This window comes from Theropithecus gelada, chromosome 6, assembly GCF_003255815.1.
Source record: "Theropithecus gelada isolate Dixy chromosome 6, Tgel_1.0, whole genome shotgun sequence".
In the NCBI taxonomy this organism is placed as follows: Eukaryota; Metazoa; Chordata; class Mammalia; order Primates; family Cercopithecidae; genus Theropithecus; species Theropithecus gelada.
This window is the reverse complement of record NC_037673.1, coordinates 62,831,821-62,852,152: the sequence shown is the minus strand read 5'-3', so window position 1 is coordinate 62,852,152 and position 20,332 is coordinate 62,831,821. Positions and strand designations below refer to the sequence as shown.

The following is a 20,332-nucleotide window of genomic DNA, read 5'->3' as shown; positions in this document are numbered from 1 at the left end:
GCATCCAAGAAACAAAAAGTGCATTTGTTGTAGTAAAAACTAAAATAAAGCTGAAAAGATTTCAAATAAAAATATTTCCAGAAAATAGGCATTAAAAATAAAAAAAATAAAAACTGTCCTAAAAAAAAAAAAGCCTGCTGTTTTTTCCTAAATAAAGATCTAATTAAATCACCAAACTTACTCAAAATGGCTGTGTACAAAAAATGAGAGTTGACATTAGATCTCGGACATATTTCCTACATACACAGTGCTTTGAAGTAAACTGCAGTTTGTTTTTAATAAATCTAAGTTATATGTTGTATTACTATGTATTGCTAAATTCTTTGCACTACTGTTATGCAATACTAATTTTACAGGGGAAACTGAAGCCTGATAACTTCGTCAGTGCCACAGGAAGAAACGAGAGACAGAAGGAAAAAGCACTTTACATGCCCGCTGTAATTCATCTTAGTTCACAGAGATCTCCACGGTAGGAGCGGGACGTCAGCTTCTGCGGCTAAAATCTCGTGACTGAAGCAGCACAGATCAGAAAGAGTGATTTACCAGGTATCTATTTCATTCTAGAAAGGAGCCCGTAAACCTAAAAAGCATCCAGGCGAAATCGCTTCCTCCCGCCTGGCGCCAAAGGACAGAGCAGGAGGGCGAGCACTGACAGTGTTTAAGAAGGCTGAGGCCTACATGGCAAAGGCTTCGATAAATAGGGAAGGGAAGAAAACAGAAAACGGGTACTCAGGTTCGCAAAAGTTTACCTTTCAGCGCCAGCAGGTGCTCCTGTTTAGGGGGATTTACTTCCATTTTGACCGCCACTTTTGACCCACGGCCTCCGGGGGCTGGACAGGTTCAACTTGGCCCGGAAGGAAACGGAAAACCTCGCGTTTGGCAAGACCAGAAGTCAAACGCACTTTCAACTTCTCTCCGGTGGTGGTACCTTAAATTTTCTTACTGTGTTCTTTACAGACTGGCTTCTTCTCACCAAGTCCATTTCTTTTATCTTAGAAACGTATGCATAAAACACTTTGTTTTCCATCTGCTATCGCACATCGCGACTTCAGGAAAAGAAACCACCCCTCGGTTACAATACGCCGCCTCCCAAAGGCCAACTTTGCCGGAGTTTAAAAAAAATAAATAAATAAAAGAGAGAGTGGCATGCTGGGATTTGTAGTTTATACGAAAATCGCGTTGCATGCAGGGAGATGCTCGTATCCCTTCACCGCCCTCAGTTTACACCCTGGTTGGTTTGCTATTCGAGAGGAAAAATCATTAAAGGAGCTGAAGTTTCACCCCAAAACTTTAATTCTGTTTTATCCCTTCTTTTTTTTTTTTCTTGTCTTTCCCCCAGCAGTTGCAGACTACGTAATGAAAAATAACAAAAGTGCCCATGCGCGAGGCTGCGCAACGAAGTACCCCACGACTGCAGGGAGGAGGAGTAAGAGTCGGCTAAGCGGCGCCCTGTGTCCTACTGCGCCTGTGCGCCGGTGGCGTGCGCAGAGGCCTCTGGGTAGGTGGCTTAACCCCGCCTCTCAGTTGAGGACTCTGAAGGCTGCATCTGTGGCGCTACTCCTACGAGGATGGCTACTCTGGTTGTAAACAAGCTTGGAGCGGGAGTAGACAGTGGCCGGCAGGGCAGCCGGGGGACAGCTGTAGTGAAGGTGAGGGACCTTGCGTGCTCTGTTCTCCACCATTGGCCTCCCGTCGGTTCATCCTGGAGACCTGGCTGCATCGCCACGGCCCAGGCTTCGATGGGTGGGATGCGCGGCCTCTGGGCCCCTTTTGGCTTTACGAGTCTTGTCCTCTCCTCTGCATCCTTTCTCTCCTATGGCCTGAAATTGCCTGGTCTTCTGCTCATGACATGTCATAATCGGAACATTTATGAAAAGGAGCTTGCGGTCCAGTGACCTAGACCGGTCTTTTCTCCAGGTCCTCTGCTTTTAGTTAAACTCAACAGGCATTAGTTAGCTTAGTATTATAAATTGGCCCATCGTCATCGTAACTACGTACTACGTTAGGTGTTTTAGCTCGTTAATATCTACTTATGAAGTAGATGTTAATTCCCATTTTACAGGGAGGAAACCCAGGTTTAGGTAAACACAGTGTGTGGCAGAGCCCCGGGTTGACCGGCTTTAAAGCCTATGCTTTTCCCTGTTGTACTGCGTCTGTAATGAGACATCTGTTACTGGCTGAGCTGCCCTCTCTCCTGTTAGTAGTACAGTCTATTAACACTTTTCAGAAGTCTGCAACATCGTCATAGCTGGGCGTTAACGATAGAGTTAATGAATTTCCTTATGCTTGAAGTTTGAGCTTCTACTATGTATAAATGCTCCAGAATGAATTTGCTAAAAAATCATTTGAAATATGTGGCAGTCATTTTTCCCTTCCACAGTTGTGCACGGAGAGATCTGGAGGGGAGAACTGATCTCATTGGTTTTATGGAGTAACCTTCGGGAGCATCTCTAATCTAAGAGATTGAAAATTCTCATTCCTGGCTACATATTAGGATCACTGAAGATTTTTAGTACACTACTGATGCACTCCTCCTCCAGTTCTGATGAGGTTGACAACATCAGTAGATTTTAGGAATGCCCATAAGTTATTTTAATATGTAACCAGGGTTAAGAATTACCGAACAGGATAATATATGAAGTTCTTTTAATGTCTTGAAAAATAGACACCTATGATTATTCAGTTAATGTTGGTTTTGTATGACAGGAAGTGAGACATTTCTTCCCACAATTTAGTATCAGTCAGTATTGGTGGTCGTTGATTCAGATGACCTTTAGGTAGTAATGAAGTTATTCTACAGGTGCACAGCATATCTGATACGCAAAAGAGCCCTTGTTATTAGGCATGTTGTGTGATTGAGATTTTATTTATTGAATTGTGCTTTTGCTAAGTAGAGAATACTTGCAGAGTACTTTGTGAATTAACTTGAAGTTTAAGTTTTATTTCATAATTGGAAGGGGTATCATTGCAGTATCTATTTTGTTGTTACGCTGTTTGCCTTATAGTCTCAAAAGTGTACCAAAGCCTGATGTAACTCCAGTTTGTTACAGCACAGAATTTGATACATCAGAGGCTCACTTTGTTCATTTTCATCTTAACATGTAAAATGTTCCTGAACTGTGCAATAAAATAGTCCTTTCTGACAAAATCTTCATGCCATAATTTGTAGTAGCTATAGGTATATAAACTGAAAAAAACCTTACTGTCATTTGTATAGATGAAAGCAATAAGTATTTATTGGAAGGTAAAAATTGAAGTATATAATGCTAATACTGTGTAAAATGGCCTTGTGCTTGTGAACAAGTTGATAATTACATGGTTTTTATCATTAGAGAAACCAGTAACATAAAAATCTGATATGGCTAGGCGCGGTGGCACATGTCTGTAAAGCACAAAGTGCCTGGGAAGCACTTTGGGAGGCCGAAGTGGGCTGATCACTTGAGGTCAGGAGTTCGAGACTAGCCTGGCCAGCATGGCCAAACCCTGTCTCTACTAATAATACAAAAAGTAGCCAGGCATTGTGGTGTGGGCCTGTTAATCCCAGTTACTCAGGAGGCTGATCAGGAGAATCACTTGAACCCAGGAGGGGGAGGTTGCAGTGAGCCGAGATTGTGCTACTACATTCCAGCCTGGGTGACAGAGTGAGACTCCATCTGAAAAATAAAAAATAAAAAATCTGATATTGTGAAATAACTGACATGTAAAAATGTATCACAGTTTCTTTTGCTTAGTGAGTCTTCTTAGGCCTTTTAAAATTTAGTCTGAGGCTGGGCACAGTGGCTCACACCTTTAATCTCAGCACTTTGGGAGGCTAAGGTGGGAGGATTGCTTGAGCCCTGGAGTTTGAGACCAGCCTCGGCAACATAGTGAGACCCAGCCTCTACAAATAATAATTAAAAAAATTAGCCAGGCATGGTGGCACATGCCTGTGGTACCAGCTACTTGGGAGTCTGAGGCAGGAGGATTGCTTGAGCTCGGGAGGTCAAGGCTGCAGTGAACCATGCTCAGGCCACTACATTCCAGCCTGGCTGACCCTTTTTTTTGAGAAAGAGTGAGACCCTTTCTCAAAAAAAAAAATAAAATAAAATAAAAAAATATATAATCTGATTGATTACAGTTTGATTTACATGTAATAAGTTTGAAGCTGTTTTGGCATTTTGTGAAATGTAAAATTAAGAGCTTTTTCCTATCTAGGGCTTTTTACTGTTAACCACAATTCCTATTCATAGATACTGAGGAAATATTTTCTTGCTGTATTATTTACCAAGTTGATGCAAAATAGTCTAGTAACTTTATTTTCGGACCTGTGTTTGGTTTGCTAATCAATGGAATTTTATTAGTGCTTTTTGAAAAATACGGTAACAGCATAAGGAAATTCTTTTAAATCTTGTACAGTGGTGGGATCAGAGATACAGGATTGAAATGAACTAAACAAAATTTTAATATGGTTCTTTGGAGTTTATAAACAAATTTAATTTATTAGAGTTTCAATACAGCATTTATAAAATGTTGCATTTATTTTATATCAAATTCTATTGTGATTTTTTTTTTTTTGAGTTGGAGTCTTGCTCTGTCGCCTAGGCTGGAGTGCAGTGGCACAATCTCGGCTCACTGCAAGCTCCACCTCCCAGGTTCATGCCATTCTCCTGCCTCAGCCTCCCAAGTAGCTGGGACTATAGGCGCCCACCACCGTGCCCGGCTAATTTTTTGTATTTTTAGTAGAGATGGGGTTTCACTGTGTTAGCCAGGATGGTCTCGATATCCTGACCTCGTGATCCACCCACCTCGGCCTCCCAAAGTGCTGGGATTACAGGCATAAGCCACCGCGCCTGGCCTGTGACTATTTTTTCTATATTTAATTGAAATTTTTTTTTTTGAGGCAGGTTCTCACTCTGTCACCCAGGTGGGAGTGCAATGGCACAATCATGGCTCATAGCAACCTCAACCTCCTGGGCTCAAGTGATCCTCCCACCTCAGTTTTTTATTTTTTTGTAGAGACAGGGTCTCACTGTGTTGCCCAGGCTGGTCTTGAACTCCTGACCTCAAGCAGTCCTCTTGCCTTGGTGTCCCAAAGTGCTGTGATTACAGGTGTGAGCCACGGTGCCTAACCTAAATGGATTTGATAATGTGAAACTTTCCCCTTTTTAAAAAATGTAGGGTGAATTGAAGTATGTGTATATATGAATAATAGATAGAATTATACATGGGTAGCTGTTCCCTAGCTGTTTCTCTTTCTCATGGGGAACCGATGTTCCAGTGTTACTGGTGTCCTATGTATCCTTCCAGGAAGACAGTTCGTTTATACAACAATATAAAAAAAATTTGCTCTTTCCCCACCTTTATGCAAAAATGAGTATATTCTATTTATCATTTTTGTTTTAATCATATGAAATCATTCTGTGTGTACATGAAAAACGTCATCTTTCTCACTATCCTATATAGTTTTATAGTATTATGAATGTGCCATAATTTATTTTCCAAGCTGATATTGATGTGTATTTACTTTGTTTCCAATTTTTTGCTAATGCAAATGATGCTTTAAGGACTAACATACAGATTTTGTCACACATGTCTAATATGCTTGTAGGATAAATTCCTGCAACTAGAATTACTGAGTTACTTAAACTTGGTAAGTATTGACAGGTTGCCCTTCATAAAAGCTGTATTGCTCAATAAACATTTCATAGCAATTAGTAATGTATGACAGTGCCTGCTTTCCCACACCTTCACTAACAAAGTGTTACCAACATTTTTGATCTAATCTGGAAAAAAACGTATTTTGATGTAGCTTTGATTTGCATTTTTTTCTTTCTTTATTTTTTTGAGACCAAGTCTCACTCTGTGATCTTGGCTCAGTGCAGCCTCCGCCTCCCAGGCTCAAATCGATTATCCTGCCTCAGCCTCCTGAGTAAACTGGGATTACAGGCGCCCACCACCATGCCTCGCTAATTTTTTTGTATTTTTACTACAGAAGGAATTTCGCCGTGTTGTCCAGGCTGGTCTCGAACTCCTGACCTCAGATGATCCACTTGCCTCGGCCTCCCAAAGTGTTGGAATTACAGGCATGAGCCACCGTGCCTAGCCTTAATTTGCATTTTTCTTGTTATGAGTTAGATTGAACATCTTTTCATGTAAATAATTTTCATTGTCTTTTCTGTGAACAATTTTTTTTGTTTCTTATTTTTATTTATTTTTCTCTTCCCAAACCCTTATTTACATTGAAAGACTAAATTTAAGTTTCTTTTGAACCATAATAATATACAAAGCAATTATGAATTATCACTTCATGGTGAAAGATATTTGTATCTCAAGCCCAAAGTCCAAGTTAATTACAGAGTTAGGTTTAAAATCGTAGTAGATTTAGTCTGATTTCTGCCTTGGGTTTTCTGTTTTTTACCTTGTGTTGTGTGTTTGATGATGTTGAGCTTAATTGTTTTTAAATTATTTTACTAGACTTTATGTAAGCACTAGGAACTTGGTATTTAAAATACCCTGTTCCTGAGGGTTTTTTGGTCCAACAGGGAAAGACAGACTAGAAAACCAAGGTATTACAGCATTTTGGGTGTTATGGTAGACGCTTATACAGAGTACTTGGGGGCCCAAAGGACAAGTATAGTCCTTTCCTCAGTGTTAGCATGAAGAAACATGAAACAGTTTCTCATGTTCTGAGAACTATAAGCTGTTGGATATAGTTGGAGCACAGGGTCAGAAGAGTGTGGCAGTGAAGCAGTAGAACAGGGACCAGATTGTAGTGGGTCTTGAATGACAGGAGTTTGAGGTATGATTGAATGGTACAGTGTGGGTATTTTAAAAAAATTAATGAAACACTACAAATATACTTAGAAATAAGTGCTGAAAATGCTTTATTGCTATAAATACAATTTGTTGACTATTTATAAAACATAAACATATGGACTTGAGAATCAGAATATGCTGATAAATAGCCTTTCTTTTGACTGACTGTGTAGCCTTGTGCAAGTCATGTGTCTGTAACTAGAATTAGATAGCCAAACTAATTTCTGATTCAGAGCTATATTTATTGATAGAGCACAGGAATTGAAATTTAAGGTGATTGCTTTTTTGACTTTGTATTATTTAATGTACATTAGATACTAGAAACATGAAAGTTAGTTGTAGTCTTTTCTTAACAAGTTCTTTATCATTAACGGGGTAATTGTTAGCACATATTTTAGATTATTTTTGTTGAAATTAATGATAGTTTATTTGTGTTGAAATTAATGATGGGTTAGGTAGTTGCAGAGAAATTGCTTAAGAACCCGCCTTCAGTAGAATTACATATTGTTTGTACAGATTCAGATGTAATGAGTGAAATCATAATTTTCAAAAGGTAATGAAGATGTTAGTTTACAGCATCTTTGCCCCTAACACTACTATTAGTATTTCAAAGATATTTCGTTACGATATAATTTTGGCAGGGTCTGTGAGATGGAATGACTTAAAAGTGATTTAAGATTTTACAACTTACATAGTTCTTTTTCATGGAGGAATAAAGTAACAATGTTGATTCAATATATTAGGTGAATTTTCTTATATACCTAAAATATGTATGCTTTTAAAATGGTTTAAAGAGTACATCCTTCGTTTTCAAATATTAGGTGCTAGAGTGTGGAGTTTGTGAAGACGTCTTTTCTTTGCAAGGAGACAAAGTTCCTCGCCTTTTGCTTTGTGGCCATACAGTCTGTCATGACTGTCTCACTCGCCTGCCTCTTCATGGAAGAGCAATCCGTTGCCCATTTGATCGACAAGTAACAGACCTAGGTAGGAAAAGTATTTGTATGGATTTAAGATTGAAAATTGTTCATGTAATGCAAATGTCATAGAAAACAATTTCCTTCCACTTGATTTTTAGAATGATTAAATTCCCAGAAAGTTTCAGAAAGGCTGAGTTTCTATTAAGGTGAATAATCTTCAAGCTATAAACTATCTCACTCTTAGTTACTAATTTTATTTTGTCTTCTGAGATGTTTATATTCAATACTTACCTGTAAAGAGCTTTAAGACACCTGAGAAAAACATGTTACCCTGATTCAAATAAATAAGAATATGCATCACAGAATGAATCATTTGCCTGAAGCCATTAACCCAATAAAACAATGTTTTCTTTACAAATAAATAAGCCAATAATGAAAATACAGATAAGTCATTGAGTCTCAGCATGTTTTTATTTACTAATATCAAGGACAGAAGTGTTTGTAGCTTGTGATAATTACTCTGTATTTTCTGTTAAAATGAGTTTGAAGGGTTTGTGGATTTTTTTTGGTTTTCTGTATACTTTTAACACTTGCTTTATATATTTCAAACTAAGTTATTTTCAGGTACCAGATTTGGAAATAATAGCATTTACTAACATTTGAACAATGATTTTACAAACATAAGTTTTGTAAGTTTACTCTTTTTGATAAGGGAGTTTTCTCCAAAAGAGTTTAAGGTTGCCATTTTTTTTTTTCAGGTCAGTTGCACTATGTAAGATAATTTTAATATATTCATACTATTTTTCAAGTGGAACACATTCAAAATAATTTATCCACCAAAAAAGGAAGCAAGAGTACCTATAATTTTAGGCTGGAAGACTTTAAAATGCTAAGAAACATGGTTTTAAAATATTTTCTGGAGAAAGAAGGGTTTTTAAGGTTTTGGTGATCTTTGATGTATATAAATAGTCTATTTGCCTGACAACTAATATAGGACAATAATAACATTATAGATAGTGTTAACTTACTAGTAGCCAAGAACTGGTAGGGATTGGGAAAGTCTCTGTACTTTTATTTGGTCTTTTATTCTTTGAGATATGCATATATCATACTATTTCTTTATATAAAACTATACTTAGGCCAGGCAAGGTGGCTCACACCTGTAATCCAGAACTTTGCAAGGCCGGGGTGGGTGGATTACCTGAAATCAGGAGTTCAAGGCCAGCCTGGACAACATGGTGAGACCCCTTCTCTTCTAAAAATGTAAAAATTAGCTGGGCGTGATGGTGGACGCCTGTAATCCCAGCTACTCGGGAGGCTGAGGCAGGAGAATCCCTTGAACCTGGGAGATGGAGGTTGCAGTGAGCCTAGATCGTGCCATTGCCCTCCAGCCTGGGCGACAAGAGCAAAACTCGTCTCAGACAAACAAACAAAAAAAACTAAAAGAAATAGTAATGTTTTTCAAATAGAGGATAGAACCTTTCTTCTACTTTTTTTTTTTTTTTTTTTTTTTTAAAGCAGAGTGTTACTCCGTCACCCAGGCTGGAGTGCTGTGGTGCAATCTCAGCTCACTGCAGCCTCTACCTCCAGAGTTCAAGTGATTCTTCCGCCTCAGCCTCCTGAATAGCTGGGACTACAGGCACCTGCCACCACGCCTGACTAATCTGTGTATTTTTAGTAGAGATGGGGTTTCACTATGTTGGCCTGGCTGGTCTTGAACTCCTGACCTCAAGTGATCCACCCACCTCAGCCTCCCAAATTGCTGGGATTACAGGTGTGAGCCACCACGCCTGATTCTTCTACCTTTTTGAAGAGCACTTTACCTTCTCTACATTAATACCACAGTGTGAAGAGTTACTACCTCAATGTTTAACAAAACTAGAAATTTACGACACGGAACTAGACTGAATACATCCATCCTCCTCTCTGACTTCTCTGAATTCTGAATCAGAATTCCTCTCTAGTACAAGAAGAATATGAGTAGTTATTGATACTGTTCAGCAATATTGCTGATTTTTCTGCTCATATGGTGAAATTACACTTCCTTGCCCTCTTACACATCACTGTGTGATGTCCATTGATCAGTGAATTGTTTGCAGAAGTGAAGTGTTAGCATCCAGGTAGAAGTTGATAAGAGAAGGTTTATGATTTTCAAAGTAAATTCTTCTCCCTGCTACAGTGAGGTGGTCCAAATGATTGGAGGCTGGGTAGCCTGTGTTCCTGTTTGTGGTCAGTGGGGAACAGTCTCTCTTGTCTTCCCTAACCCCTGAGATGTTGCATGAGCAAAAAGTAAATCTCTGTTGTGTTAAGCCATTGAGATTATGGAGTTGTTTTGACACTCAGAGAATTCAGTGATAAATATTAGGCACTACCTAGTAATGCTAGAATTTTTTTTGTATGTATTCATTATATAATGATTGGATATTTAGAAAATTGTCACAACTGTATTTTTAAATGATCACTTAGTGTACTTCTTAACCTTTATGTAAATAGAGAGAACTCAACTTGTTGTAGAATATGTGTTAAAAATTAAGGAGAAAGCCTTCTTGGGGCAAGGCTGAGGATAAATATGTTCAGTCTAGTTTTTTTGGGAGAACCACAACATGGATTGGCTTTTTTTTTTTTTTTTTTTTTTTTTTTAAGAGCCAAGAGGAAGGGGAGCCCTGCAGGCAATGACTCCATCAACCTTTTATATATTTATTAATTTAATGAATATGTGTTAGGTGGCAGCTATATCAGATGGTATGTGGTATTTGTTGCATAGGAGTTTACCATAACAAATATTCCTTCTGCTAACAGATCTGAGTTTTATTCATAGGTTTAGGAAGAGTTTGTATGTTGTCCTGGGTTACAAAGTTATATGTATTTCTTAAGTTAGGTTGCTGCAAAAAGTATTTGAAAATGCTTGTTTTAGCATATATAGTAAAAGTCAGTGACAAAATAGGACTTATAAAATTAACTGATGGAGAAATAGGCTGGGCATGGAGGCTAAGGCAGGCAGATCACTTTAGGCCAGGAGTTTGAGACCAGCGCGGCCAGCATGGCGAAACCCCGTCTCTACCAAAATATACAAAAAATCAGCTGAGTGTGGTGGCATGCACCTGTAGTCCCAGCCACTTGGGAGGCTGAGGCACGAGAATCGCTTGAACCCAGAAGGTGGAGATTGCAATGAGCCGAGATCGTGCTACTGCACACCAGCCTGGGTGACATAGCAAGACTCTGTCTCAAAAAAAAAAAAGTAAAAGAGATTTAAATAACTTTTTTAAGCTGTGGCAAAATATATATATAGCATAAAATTTGCCATTTTAACTGCTTCTAAGTTTAGTGGCATTAAGTTCATTCATATTGTTGTGCAGCCTTTACCACCTTAATTTTTTTAATGTGTATTTAGATTTTTTTTTTTTATTTCTTTTTTGAGATAGAGTCTTGCTGTGTCACCCAGGTTGGAGTGTAGTGCTATGATCTTGGCTCACTGCAACTTCCACCTCCCGGGTTCAAGTGATTCTTGTCCCTCGGCCTCCTGAGTGGCTGGGTTTACAGGCGCCTGACGCCACACCTGGTTAATTTTCATATTTGTAGTAGAGACAGGATTTCACCATGTTGACCGGGCTGGTCTTGAACTCCTGGCCTTGAGTGATCTGTCCGTCTCAGCCTCCCAAACTGCTGGGATTACTTACAGTCGTGAGCCAATGCGCCTGGCCAAAAAATAATAAATTTTAAAGTATGTTTCTACTTGGAAGCCTGAGGGATTCTTCTGTTTTTTAAAAGAGAGTATTAACAAAGCAATTATTTTGGTATTAAATAATGGGGAAAATTTGAATTTTTCAAATTTAGACATTAACGACTGAACTATATGGATTAGAAATTACTTTTGAGGTATGGGTAAAATGATTAATAGTCCATTTTGTTAGATTTAGTTTTTGTTTTTATATTCTAGGAGATTCAGGTGTCTGGGGCTTGAAAAAAAATTTTGCTTTATTGGAGCTTTTGGAACGACTGCAGAATGGGCCTATTGGTCAATATGGAGCTGCAGAAGAATCCATTGGGATATCTGGAGAGGTATTGATCATACTTGGTGAAATATTTGTTACGAGCATGAATTTTTCTTTTAATATATGCCATTATTAGCACAATATGACCTCATTTAATTCAGCAGGTAAATTTCTAGAAACACAACTTTTCATTACATTACAGTTCTAAAGGCCAGCACTATTCCCAAGAGAAAAAAGTAGAACTAGAATTATTTGAAAATACTATGCCTAAACTATGCCTTATGTGTGAACTTTTTTTTCCTTATCATAATTCAGTTCTACCAAGGATAAAGTGAAAAGAGGAAGAAGATTATAGAATAGTAAGAAAGATAAGTAAGCAACAGTGGAGCAGAGGATGCAAAAGTAAATTAGTCAACAGAAAAACTCAATGAGAGAAAGTAAAACTCCATGTAAGAGGCCATTTAATATGCAGGGAAAATTGCCTTAAAGATAGCAGTAGCTTCTGAGGGAATTGTTACTATTCTATCTTCAAGAAAAGCTTAAACTTTGTATAGATGTACTGTCTTTATCCATACAGGTAGATATCTGGTAAATATTAGAATCCATGAACACTGGATTTTTTAATAATGTAAAAGTATATTTTTAGCAGTTACGTATTATTTGCATAGCTGCACATATGTACTATAGGACATGGCTTTCATAGGCTATTATGGATAGAAATATATTTGGAGTAAATATCAGTTAATGATTTTGGTGATCAACTTGCAAACCACATATTTGTATCAAGAAAAAAAATGTCGGATTGCTTTCTGCTTCTCTTTTATTAGATGATGATTTCTTTATACTGAAGTGAATCAGTGAAATTAATTTCAAACTGCAACACTCTGTTTTCTAAAATTTCTGCAGTTCTTTCATGTGCTAAATCTTTAACCTTTACTTCAAAAGACATTACTGTTAGCTAATGTTGACTTTATAATTTATAATTTATTTATTTGTCAGGTCTGGAAAACAGAAGACCTGAATTTTTATAGTACATATATACACTTCTTATAATTGCAAACAAAACTCTTCCACTTTGGATTCATTTTTTATTTAATGTGATAATGAATGACACCACTGATGTATTTAAACATTTTTATTTTTGAAAAAATTTATACTAAATTTCTCCCCTTCCACTTATGGCCTTTTAACATTTAGTAAAAGTGTTCAAAGCATTCTTGATTATCTGACATGTAATATTTTATCTACTTGAAATAAAAATAATTATTTAGTAATTAATTATTTTTTGTAATTCCTGAAAACTAGAAATAATATTTAGATGCTTACATATAGGTTTTATTTGTTTATTAATTGTTATTTTTTAAGACAGAGTCTCGCTCTGTCACCCTTGCTGGAGTGCAGTGGCGTGATCTCAGTTACCTGCAGTCTCTGCCTCCTGGCTTCAAGTGATTCTTGTGCCTCAGCTACCTGAGTAGCTGGAATTACAGGTGTGCACCACCACACCTGACTAATTTTTGGATGTTTAGTAGAGATAGAGTTTCTCCATGTTGGCCAGACTGGTCTCTTACTCCTGGCCTCAAGTGATCACCTGCCTCAGCCTTCTTAAAGTGCTGGGATTACAGGTGTGAGCCACTGAGCCTGGCCTATTTTTTTTTTTTTTTAATTATTTGCTTAAATCAGTGGTTTTCTGCCATGATTGTGCAATAGACTCACCTGTGGAGCTATTAAACTACGTGGTGTATAATTAGAAAAATATATACAAGTCTAGGGTTCATCCACAACCTGTTGAAATAAGAATTTCTCAGATTAGTGTCCAGACAACTATGTTTTTAAAAGCTTACAGCTAATTCTGATGCATACTCCTACATTTTCTAAATAGTATTTGTGCTTCTGTCCTTCCTGTACATCATCATGACAACTAATACTTAAAGCTATGCGGTTGTGTTTAGTATCAGATTTTTGTAATTTTAAAAAAAGACTTTTGACTTCTCTATGGTTTAGTTTCTTTTGTGTAAAGTGAGGGGATTTGGTGGAAGAGATCTTTGCACCGAATATGAATCTACGAGAATAGTTTTATTTTTGGCTTCAAATTCATAACATATATTGGTCAGTTAATCTTGGAAATAGCTTCTTACCTGTAGAAATGAATGCTTCTCGGATGAGTATTGAATGACCTTTGTGCTTAATGACCAATATATTTTCAAATGTAAATATTGGTCAGTAAAGCAAAAAAGATTATGGGATTCTATATTTAAAAATTTGTCATGTTATACTGATTGGGTTCAATTTTAAGGCATTAATTTTTTGTTTATCAGAGCATCATTCGTTGTGATGAAGATGAAGCTCACCTTGCATCTGTATATTGCACTGTGTGTGCAACTCATTTGTGCTCTGAGTGTTCTCAAGTTACTCATTCTACAAAGACATTAGCAAAGCACAGGCGAGTTCCTCTAGCTGATAAACCTCATGAGAAAACCATGTGCTCTCAGCACCAGGTGCATGCCATTGAGTTTGTTTGCTTAGAAGAAGGTTGTCAAACTAGCCCACTCATGTGCTGTGTCTGCAAAGAATATGGAAAACACCAAGGTCACAAGGTATGAATTTAATTATTAATCAATTGGATCACTGTAGCTACTTTACCAGCTCAGTATTCGTTTTCACTGACCTGGTTCTTTATTCTGAAAGTAGGCATTGAAGAAGAGTTAAGTGATGAATGATTGTGTTTGGTAGCATGAAAATAAATGAGAGATTTAATTTCTAAATGTTATTAAAAAAAGAAAAACTTCAAAGAGCGTCATTCTTCACAAAAAAATAGCCTTTGAGCAGGAAACAAACATTTTCTTTGTTTGCATGTTTTCATAATGCACCAGATTGTTTGACAATATTTATGTCTGTTAGCTCTTACTTAGGATATAATTTTAGAGATAGTCTCTTGGTTTCTTGTTTAGCAATAAATGGACTTCCAAATTTTAAATTACTTCTTTGCAGTACAGTTTTCTTATAAAGGAGTGAAAGTAAATTATAGTATTTTTCTGTGTTATAAAAGTCACTTGTGGCTGATGCTTTTTTGTATTAACAGGGATTTAAATAGTTTTCTATATTATTAGTCAATACTATGAGTTCTTTTCTCATGTTACATTTTATAGCATTCAGTATTGGAACCAGAAGCTAATCAGATCCGAGCATCAATTTTAGATATGGCTCACTGCATACGGACCTTCACAGAGGAAATCTCAGATTATTCCAGAAAATTAGTTGGAATTGTACAGCACATTGAAGGAGGAGAACAAATCGTGGAAGATGGAATTGGAATGGCTCACACAGAACATGTATGGTTTTTTTTTCTTCTTCCCCTTTCTCCTTGTTTTTTATTTTTCATATTTTCACCTTCTACTAAGTATTTAATGAGCAATTACAATTTGCTAGTATTGCACCAGTCATTGGAAAGTTTTTTAAAAGTCCCTGTCTTTAAGGAAGTCATTCATCACGGAACAGAGAGAGTTTTAAATGTGGTGACTATTTTATGGAGGAGAAGTACAGGGTGCTTTGGCATCACAAAACAGGCAATGATTTATGGAGGTCAGAGAAATCCTTAGAGAAGAAACAATGTTTAAACTGAGATTTGAAGAAATTCAGTCAAGGAAAAGAGCAGAATGGGGAATGAATTGTCCCAAGAAGGGAGCAATATGTTAAAATGTTTGGAAGTGAGAATTGGACATATTGTAGAGACTTAAAGAAGCTCACTAGTTAGAGCTTTGAGTATTGAATGGGACATGACAAGAAAAGAGGATATGGAGAGTTCAAAGCCAAATCATTCAGGATCTCGTCAGCCATGTTAATAAAGAGTTCAGAACTTAGTTTAAGGACAGTGACGAGCCATTGAAGAATTGACATAGGAATGACATGATCAGATTTTCCTTAAGAAAGGCTGTTTTGAATGTAGAAAATGAATTGGAGGAGCAACAAAATTGGAAGTAGGTAGACCTATTAGGATGTTGTTAAAGTTTTCTAGTTAAAATTCTAGAGATGCTTATGGCCTATAATACACTAGGGTAGAGAGAGTGACACAAGTCGATGGATTTAAGATTTTAAAGAAGTAGAATAGATAGGTCTTAGTGATTAATTGTTAATATTGATTGGATAGGTAACTTGGAGGTGATGAGGCATGATCAGATTCTGGATGTATTTTGGAATTTGCTGAGGGACTAATGGGCTATGAAAGAGAGGTGATCATCATGACTCCAATTTTGTTTGCTTTCATCCTGATGGATGGAGTTGCCATTTACCAAGACAGAGACAATTAGGTTTGGGAATAGGGGAGACTGGAGATTAGGCATTCCATTTTGCTTGAGATGTCATTTATAAACAGTTGAATTTCCAATGTCTGTGCATTAGGGGAAAGATCTAGCATGGAGATTTATATTTTGGAATTTAATATAGATGGTATTTAAACAACGTCTTGCTCGGTCACCCAGGCTGGCATGCAGTGATGTGATTACGACTCACTGCAGCCTTGACTTCTGGGGCTCAATCAGTCCTCCCACCTCAGCCTCCGGAGTAGCCGGGACTACAGGCACATGCCACCACGCCTGGCTAATTTTTTCTATTTTTCGTAGAGACAGGGTTTTGCCATGTTGCCTAGGCTGAAATTTTAAATATTTCACAGGTAAAATCTTTATTAACATTACAGTTGCTTAAAATTTATTTTCATTTTCTTAGGTACCAGGGACTGCAGAGAATGCCCGGTCATGTATTCGAGCATATTTTTATGATCTACATGAAACTCTGTGTCGTCAAGAAGAAATGGCTCTAAGTGTTGTTGATGCTCATGTTCGTGAAAAATTGATTTGGCTTAGGCAGCAACAAGAAGATATGACTATTTTGTTGTCAGAGGTTTCAGCAGCCTGCCTCCATTGTGAAAAGACTTTGCAGCAGGTAGATAGTTTAAATGTGATTAGGGTCTTAGTTGTAAGTTTAAGTAGATAATTACCAGAGGTATACATTAGTGTATTTTATTATTATTTTGTGTCTGCTGTATGCAGTAACTTTGTGCTGAGGACATAGTCTGCAACCTTGAATTATTTCACTAGTGTGGAATTATCAGTGCCCTCTCGTTCATGTGCCCTCCCCACCTTGAGCCATGGGTTCTTGAAGCCTTCTAACTTCTTGCCATTCTTCAGTTAATGCCAAATCCTTTTACTCTTCTTTGCCAAGCATATATGTACTTTCTTTTTTTCCTGCTTGGAGTGCATATATCTCTCTTTTCTTATAGTGGAAATCTTCCTTCTCCTTCAAGGTCCAGCTTAAATTTTGCCTTTCTTTGAAGCTTTCTCTTTGTTGGTCTTTTTTTGAGTGCCTCTCTAGCATGTACTGCCTACCTCTGCTGTAATTCGATGGTTCTTCACTGTTAGAACAAATGTATGTTTTGTGCTGGTTGAGATACCATAAGCAATTTGTTACCCAGTTTGCAGATGACTTACTTTTTAAATAAGTGAGGCTCAAAGTTATTCTGACACAAATGTCAGCCTTACCCATTTGTGTTTTGGATCTGTTTTCCTAAGTGTGAGGTATAAGGATAACTATTGCCCTAGGAATTTCAGAAAAGCTGCAGTCTGTGTTATCTTCACTGATATATTGCTGATAATTGTGTTGATTTCAAATCATTGTAGGCTAAGCCTTTTACCATTGTAGAGCTTTTTCTCTTAAGTATCTGATTACACTTACATGAAAGTGGCCAGTCTATAGCCTCATCAGTCTTGGATTATCATTGAGTCCTTACTACACTGAATTGTAAGTTGATATGTATGCTATTTATTAAGTTGATTTTCAGCTCCAAACCTACTCTTCTATCCTCTGCTTTGTGATACTAGGGCTAGAACTCTATAGACCTCGTAATTGTGTTGCCAGCTGGACCCATGTTAGGTACTGTCAAGAGGGGGCATAGTTACTCATGTTAGGAGACCACCCTTCCTGGGGGTTTGAGTTTCAGCTCCGTGAGCCCCTCCTGCAAGTTTCTAAGTTTTAATAATTCTAACCTCTTCCTTTTATTCCCTCAGCACTGGAAGTGGTAGCTATATTATTTCATACAATTGCTACCTCCATAATACCTCAGAGTTCCTTTTATCCTTTTAGCTACCTCGTTAATAACCACACCTAGTTAACAGTTTTTATTTTAAGTTCTTTCTATTCAAATAGTGGTGTGATTTGTGTCTTCTGATTTGACCTCGAATGACAATATGCCTGTGTGTTTTAGATGCTGACCTTGTTCATCTTTGATGCATCTTGATGCATCTTGTTCATCTTTGTGTCACTGAATTCTTTGCATCTAGATAGAAGAACTTAATAAATACATGTTTAACTCATGGCGGATAATGAAGCTACACAGCAAAATCAGAGTGGAATCGTGTCCTAAATCATACTAACTTGAATACTTAAAAGTATATTCATATTTATTTTATGAAAAAGTATGTTCATAGTTACTGAAATATTTAAGTGTTTTAGAGTTTCTGAAGTGTTGTGCCAAAATGACTGGTATATTAGTCCATTTTCACACCGCTCTACAGATACTACCCGAGACTGGGTAATTTATAAAGGAAAGGGGCTTAATTTACTCACAGGTTTGCATGGCTGGGGAGGCTTCAGGAAAGTTACATTTATGGTGGAAGGCAAAGGGGAAGCAAGCACCTTCTTCATAAGACAGCAGGAGAGAGAGAGAGAGAGAGAGTGAGCAAAGGGGAGATGTCACACTTTAAAACCATCAGATGTCATGAGAACTCACTATCATGAGAACAGCATGGGGGAAACTGTCCCCGTGATCCAATCACGTCCCTCCCCAGACATGGGGATTACAATTCAAGATGAGATTGGGTGAGGACACGGAGCCAAGCCATATGAACTGGTAATTTTTAATAATACAATATTATCTATGTTAATGCAAAAAAATCAAGGTCTTGGATTCATTTTTCCTATGGACGTATTAGTTTTGTTCTATTTTATGACTACAGAATACTAACCAATGTTCTTTAAAGTTCCCACTACAGAGAAAATTGAACAGAGGAATGGATGGAACATCACAAATTGATCTTCACTTCTGAGAATATAATTTAATCATCCATCCACTCTAAACAAATTATGTATCATCTAAAGTTCTTGGCATGATACTGGATGCTGAATATTCATTTAACAAATATGTATTGAGCACCTAACATATGCCGTGTATTTAAAATATATCAGTGGACAAAATAAGCGAAAAGCCATAATCTTGTAGAATTAGCATTCTGGCAAGAAGACAGGCAATAAACCATAACCATATCTAAGTAAGTTAGTTATACTATATGTTAGAAAGTGGTAAGAGCTAATCAAAAAAGAATTCTGCAACTGCATGTTTGTGTTTGTACAGCAGATTGCATTATTAAGTAGAGTAGTCAGAGTAAGCATTATTGAGGGAAGGTGAGATTTGAGCAAAGATTTAAGTAAAAAGTTGAAGGAATTCATTCAGGCCCTAACTGGGAGAAGAACATTCTAGTTGAGGAAATGTTTATAGCAAAAACCCTAGGGCAGCATGCCTGGTATGTTTGAGGAACAGGAAAATTGACCTCTTAATTGGAGTAGAATAAGCGAAGGACAGAGTAATAGGAGCTGAAATCAGAGATTAATAGAGAATTATATGTAAGGAAAACCCTGTGAGGCATTATAAGGACTTCAAGTGTTTTTTTTTTTTGGCTGGGGGCTGGGGGGAGTGGGGAAGTGGGACAGGGTCTTGCTCCAGGCTAGAGTGCAGTGATACAATCTGGTCTCACTATAGCTTCTGCCTCCTGGGCTCAAGTGATCCTCCTGCTTCAGCCTCCTGAGTAGCTGGGACTACAGGAGCAAGCCACCACATCCAGCTAATTTTTTTGTATTTTTCATAGAGACGGAGTTTCGCCATGTTGCCCAGACTTGTCTAAAACTCGTGGGCTCCCAAAGTGCTAGCGCTACAGGTGTGAGCCACCATGCCTGGGTGTACTTCAGCTTTTACTGATTGGGATAGGAGGACCATTGTAGAGTTTTGAGTAGAAATGTGACTTAATCTTATGTGTTAAAATGATTGTTCTGGCCTATGTGTCTAAAATAGATTGGAAGAAGGCAAAAATGGAAGGAAGGAATTCAACAGTTAAGCAACTGTTGTAGAATTCCAGGTGAGAGGTAATAGTAGCTTGGATAATGGGGATTAGAAGTGCCCAGATTCTGGATATTCAAAAGGATTTATTAACAGATTGTATGTAGGACATGTGGGAAAGAGAAAGCAATAATGGCTTCAGCGTTTGTCCTGAACAGCTGAAACAGTGGAATTGCTGTCAACTAACCTGAGTATCTAACAGTGAGCAAAAACAGATAATACTGTCATTCTCATGGAGCTTGCATATTATTGGGAGATCTCTTTCATATAAAGACTATATTGGTATATGTATAGATAGTCTGTAATAATATTCAAGAAACTGGAAAGTTCTTGACTTTGAGGAGTGGATCTGGGGATCTAGAGGGAGGTTGACCTGTATTCTTTATTTTTTTAATGAATACATGTATATCTGAAATTATTTTTTAAACTTTTTATAGAAGTAGAACATAGATATAGAAATGTATGCATAA

At 37.4% G+C, this 20,332-nt stretch overlaps 2 protein-coding genes across 9 annotated transcripts in view; one reads left to right on the top strand and one right to left on the bottom strand.

The window, feature by feature from the left end:
- Positions 1-1,138, bottom strand: part of TRAPPC13 (trafficking protein particle complex 13) — a 42,087-nt gene extending 40,949 nt beyond the window's left edge. For 3 of the 4 annotated variants that reach the window (XM_025388632.1, XM_025388634.1, XM_025388633.1), the window contains exon 1: positions 750-1,114. In XM_025388632.1, coding sequence (XP_025244417.1) covers positions 750-795 — 46 coding nt within the window. In that variant the 5' untranslated portion in view covers positions 796-1,114. Of the gene's footprint in view, positions 1-749 lie in introns of all 4 variants that reach the window. The other variant, XM_025388631.1, reaches the window with a different exon arrangement.
- Positions 449-20,332, top strand: part of TRIM23 (tripartite motif containing 23) — a 35,397-nt gene continuing 15,513 nt past the window's right edge. For 4 of the 5 annotated variants that reach the window (XM_025388629.1, XM_025388628.1, XM_025388626.1 and 1 more), the window contains exons 1-6: positions 1,141-1,649; positions 7,617-7,779; positions 11,650-11,771; positions 14,020-14,298; positions 14,851-15,033; positions 16,424-16,639. In XM_025388629.1, the coding sequence (XP_025244414.1) occupies positions 1,569-1,649; positions 7,617-7,779; positions 11,650-11,771; positions 14,020-14,298; positions 14,851-15,033; positions 16,424-16,639 (1,044 nt within the window). In that variant the 5' untranslated portion in view covers positions 1,141-1,568. Of the gene's footprint in view, positions 547-1,140; positions 1,650-7,616; positions 7,780-11,649; positions 11,772-14,019; positions 14,299-14,850; positions 15,034-16,423; positions 16,640-20,332 lie in introns of those variants that run through there. The other variant, XM_025388627.1, reaches the window with a different exon arrangement.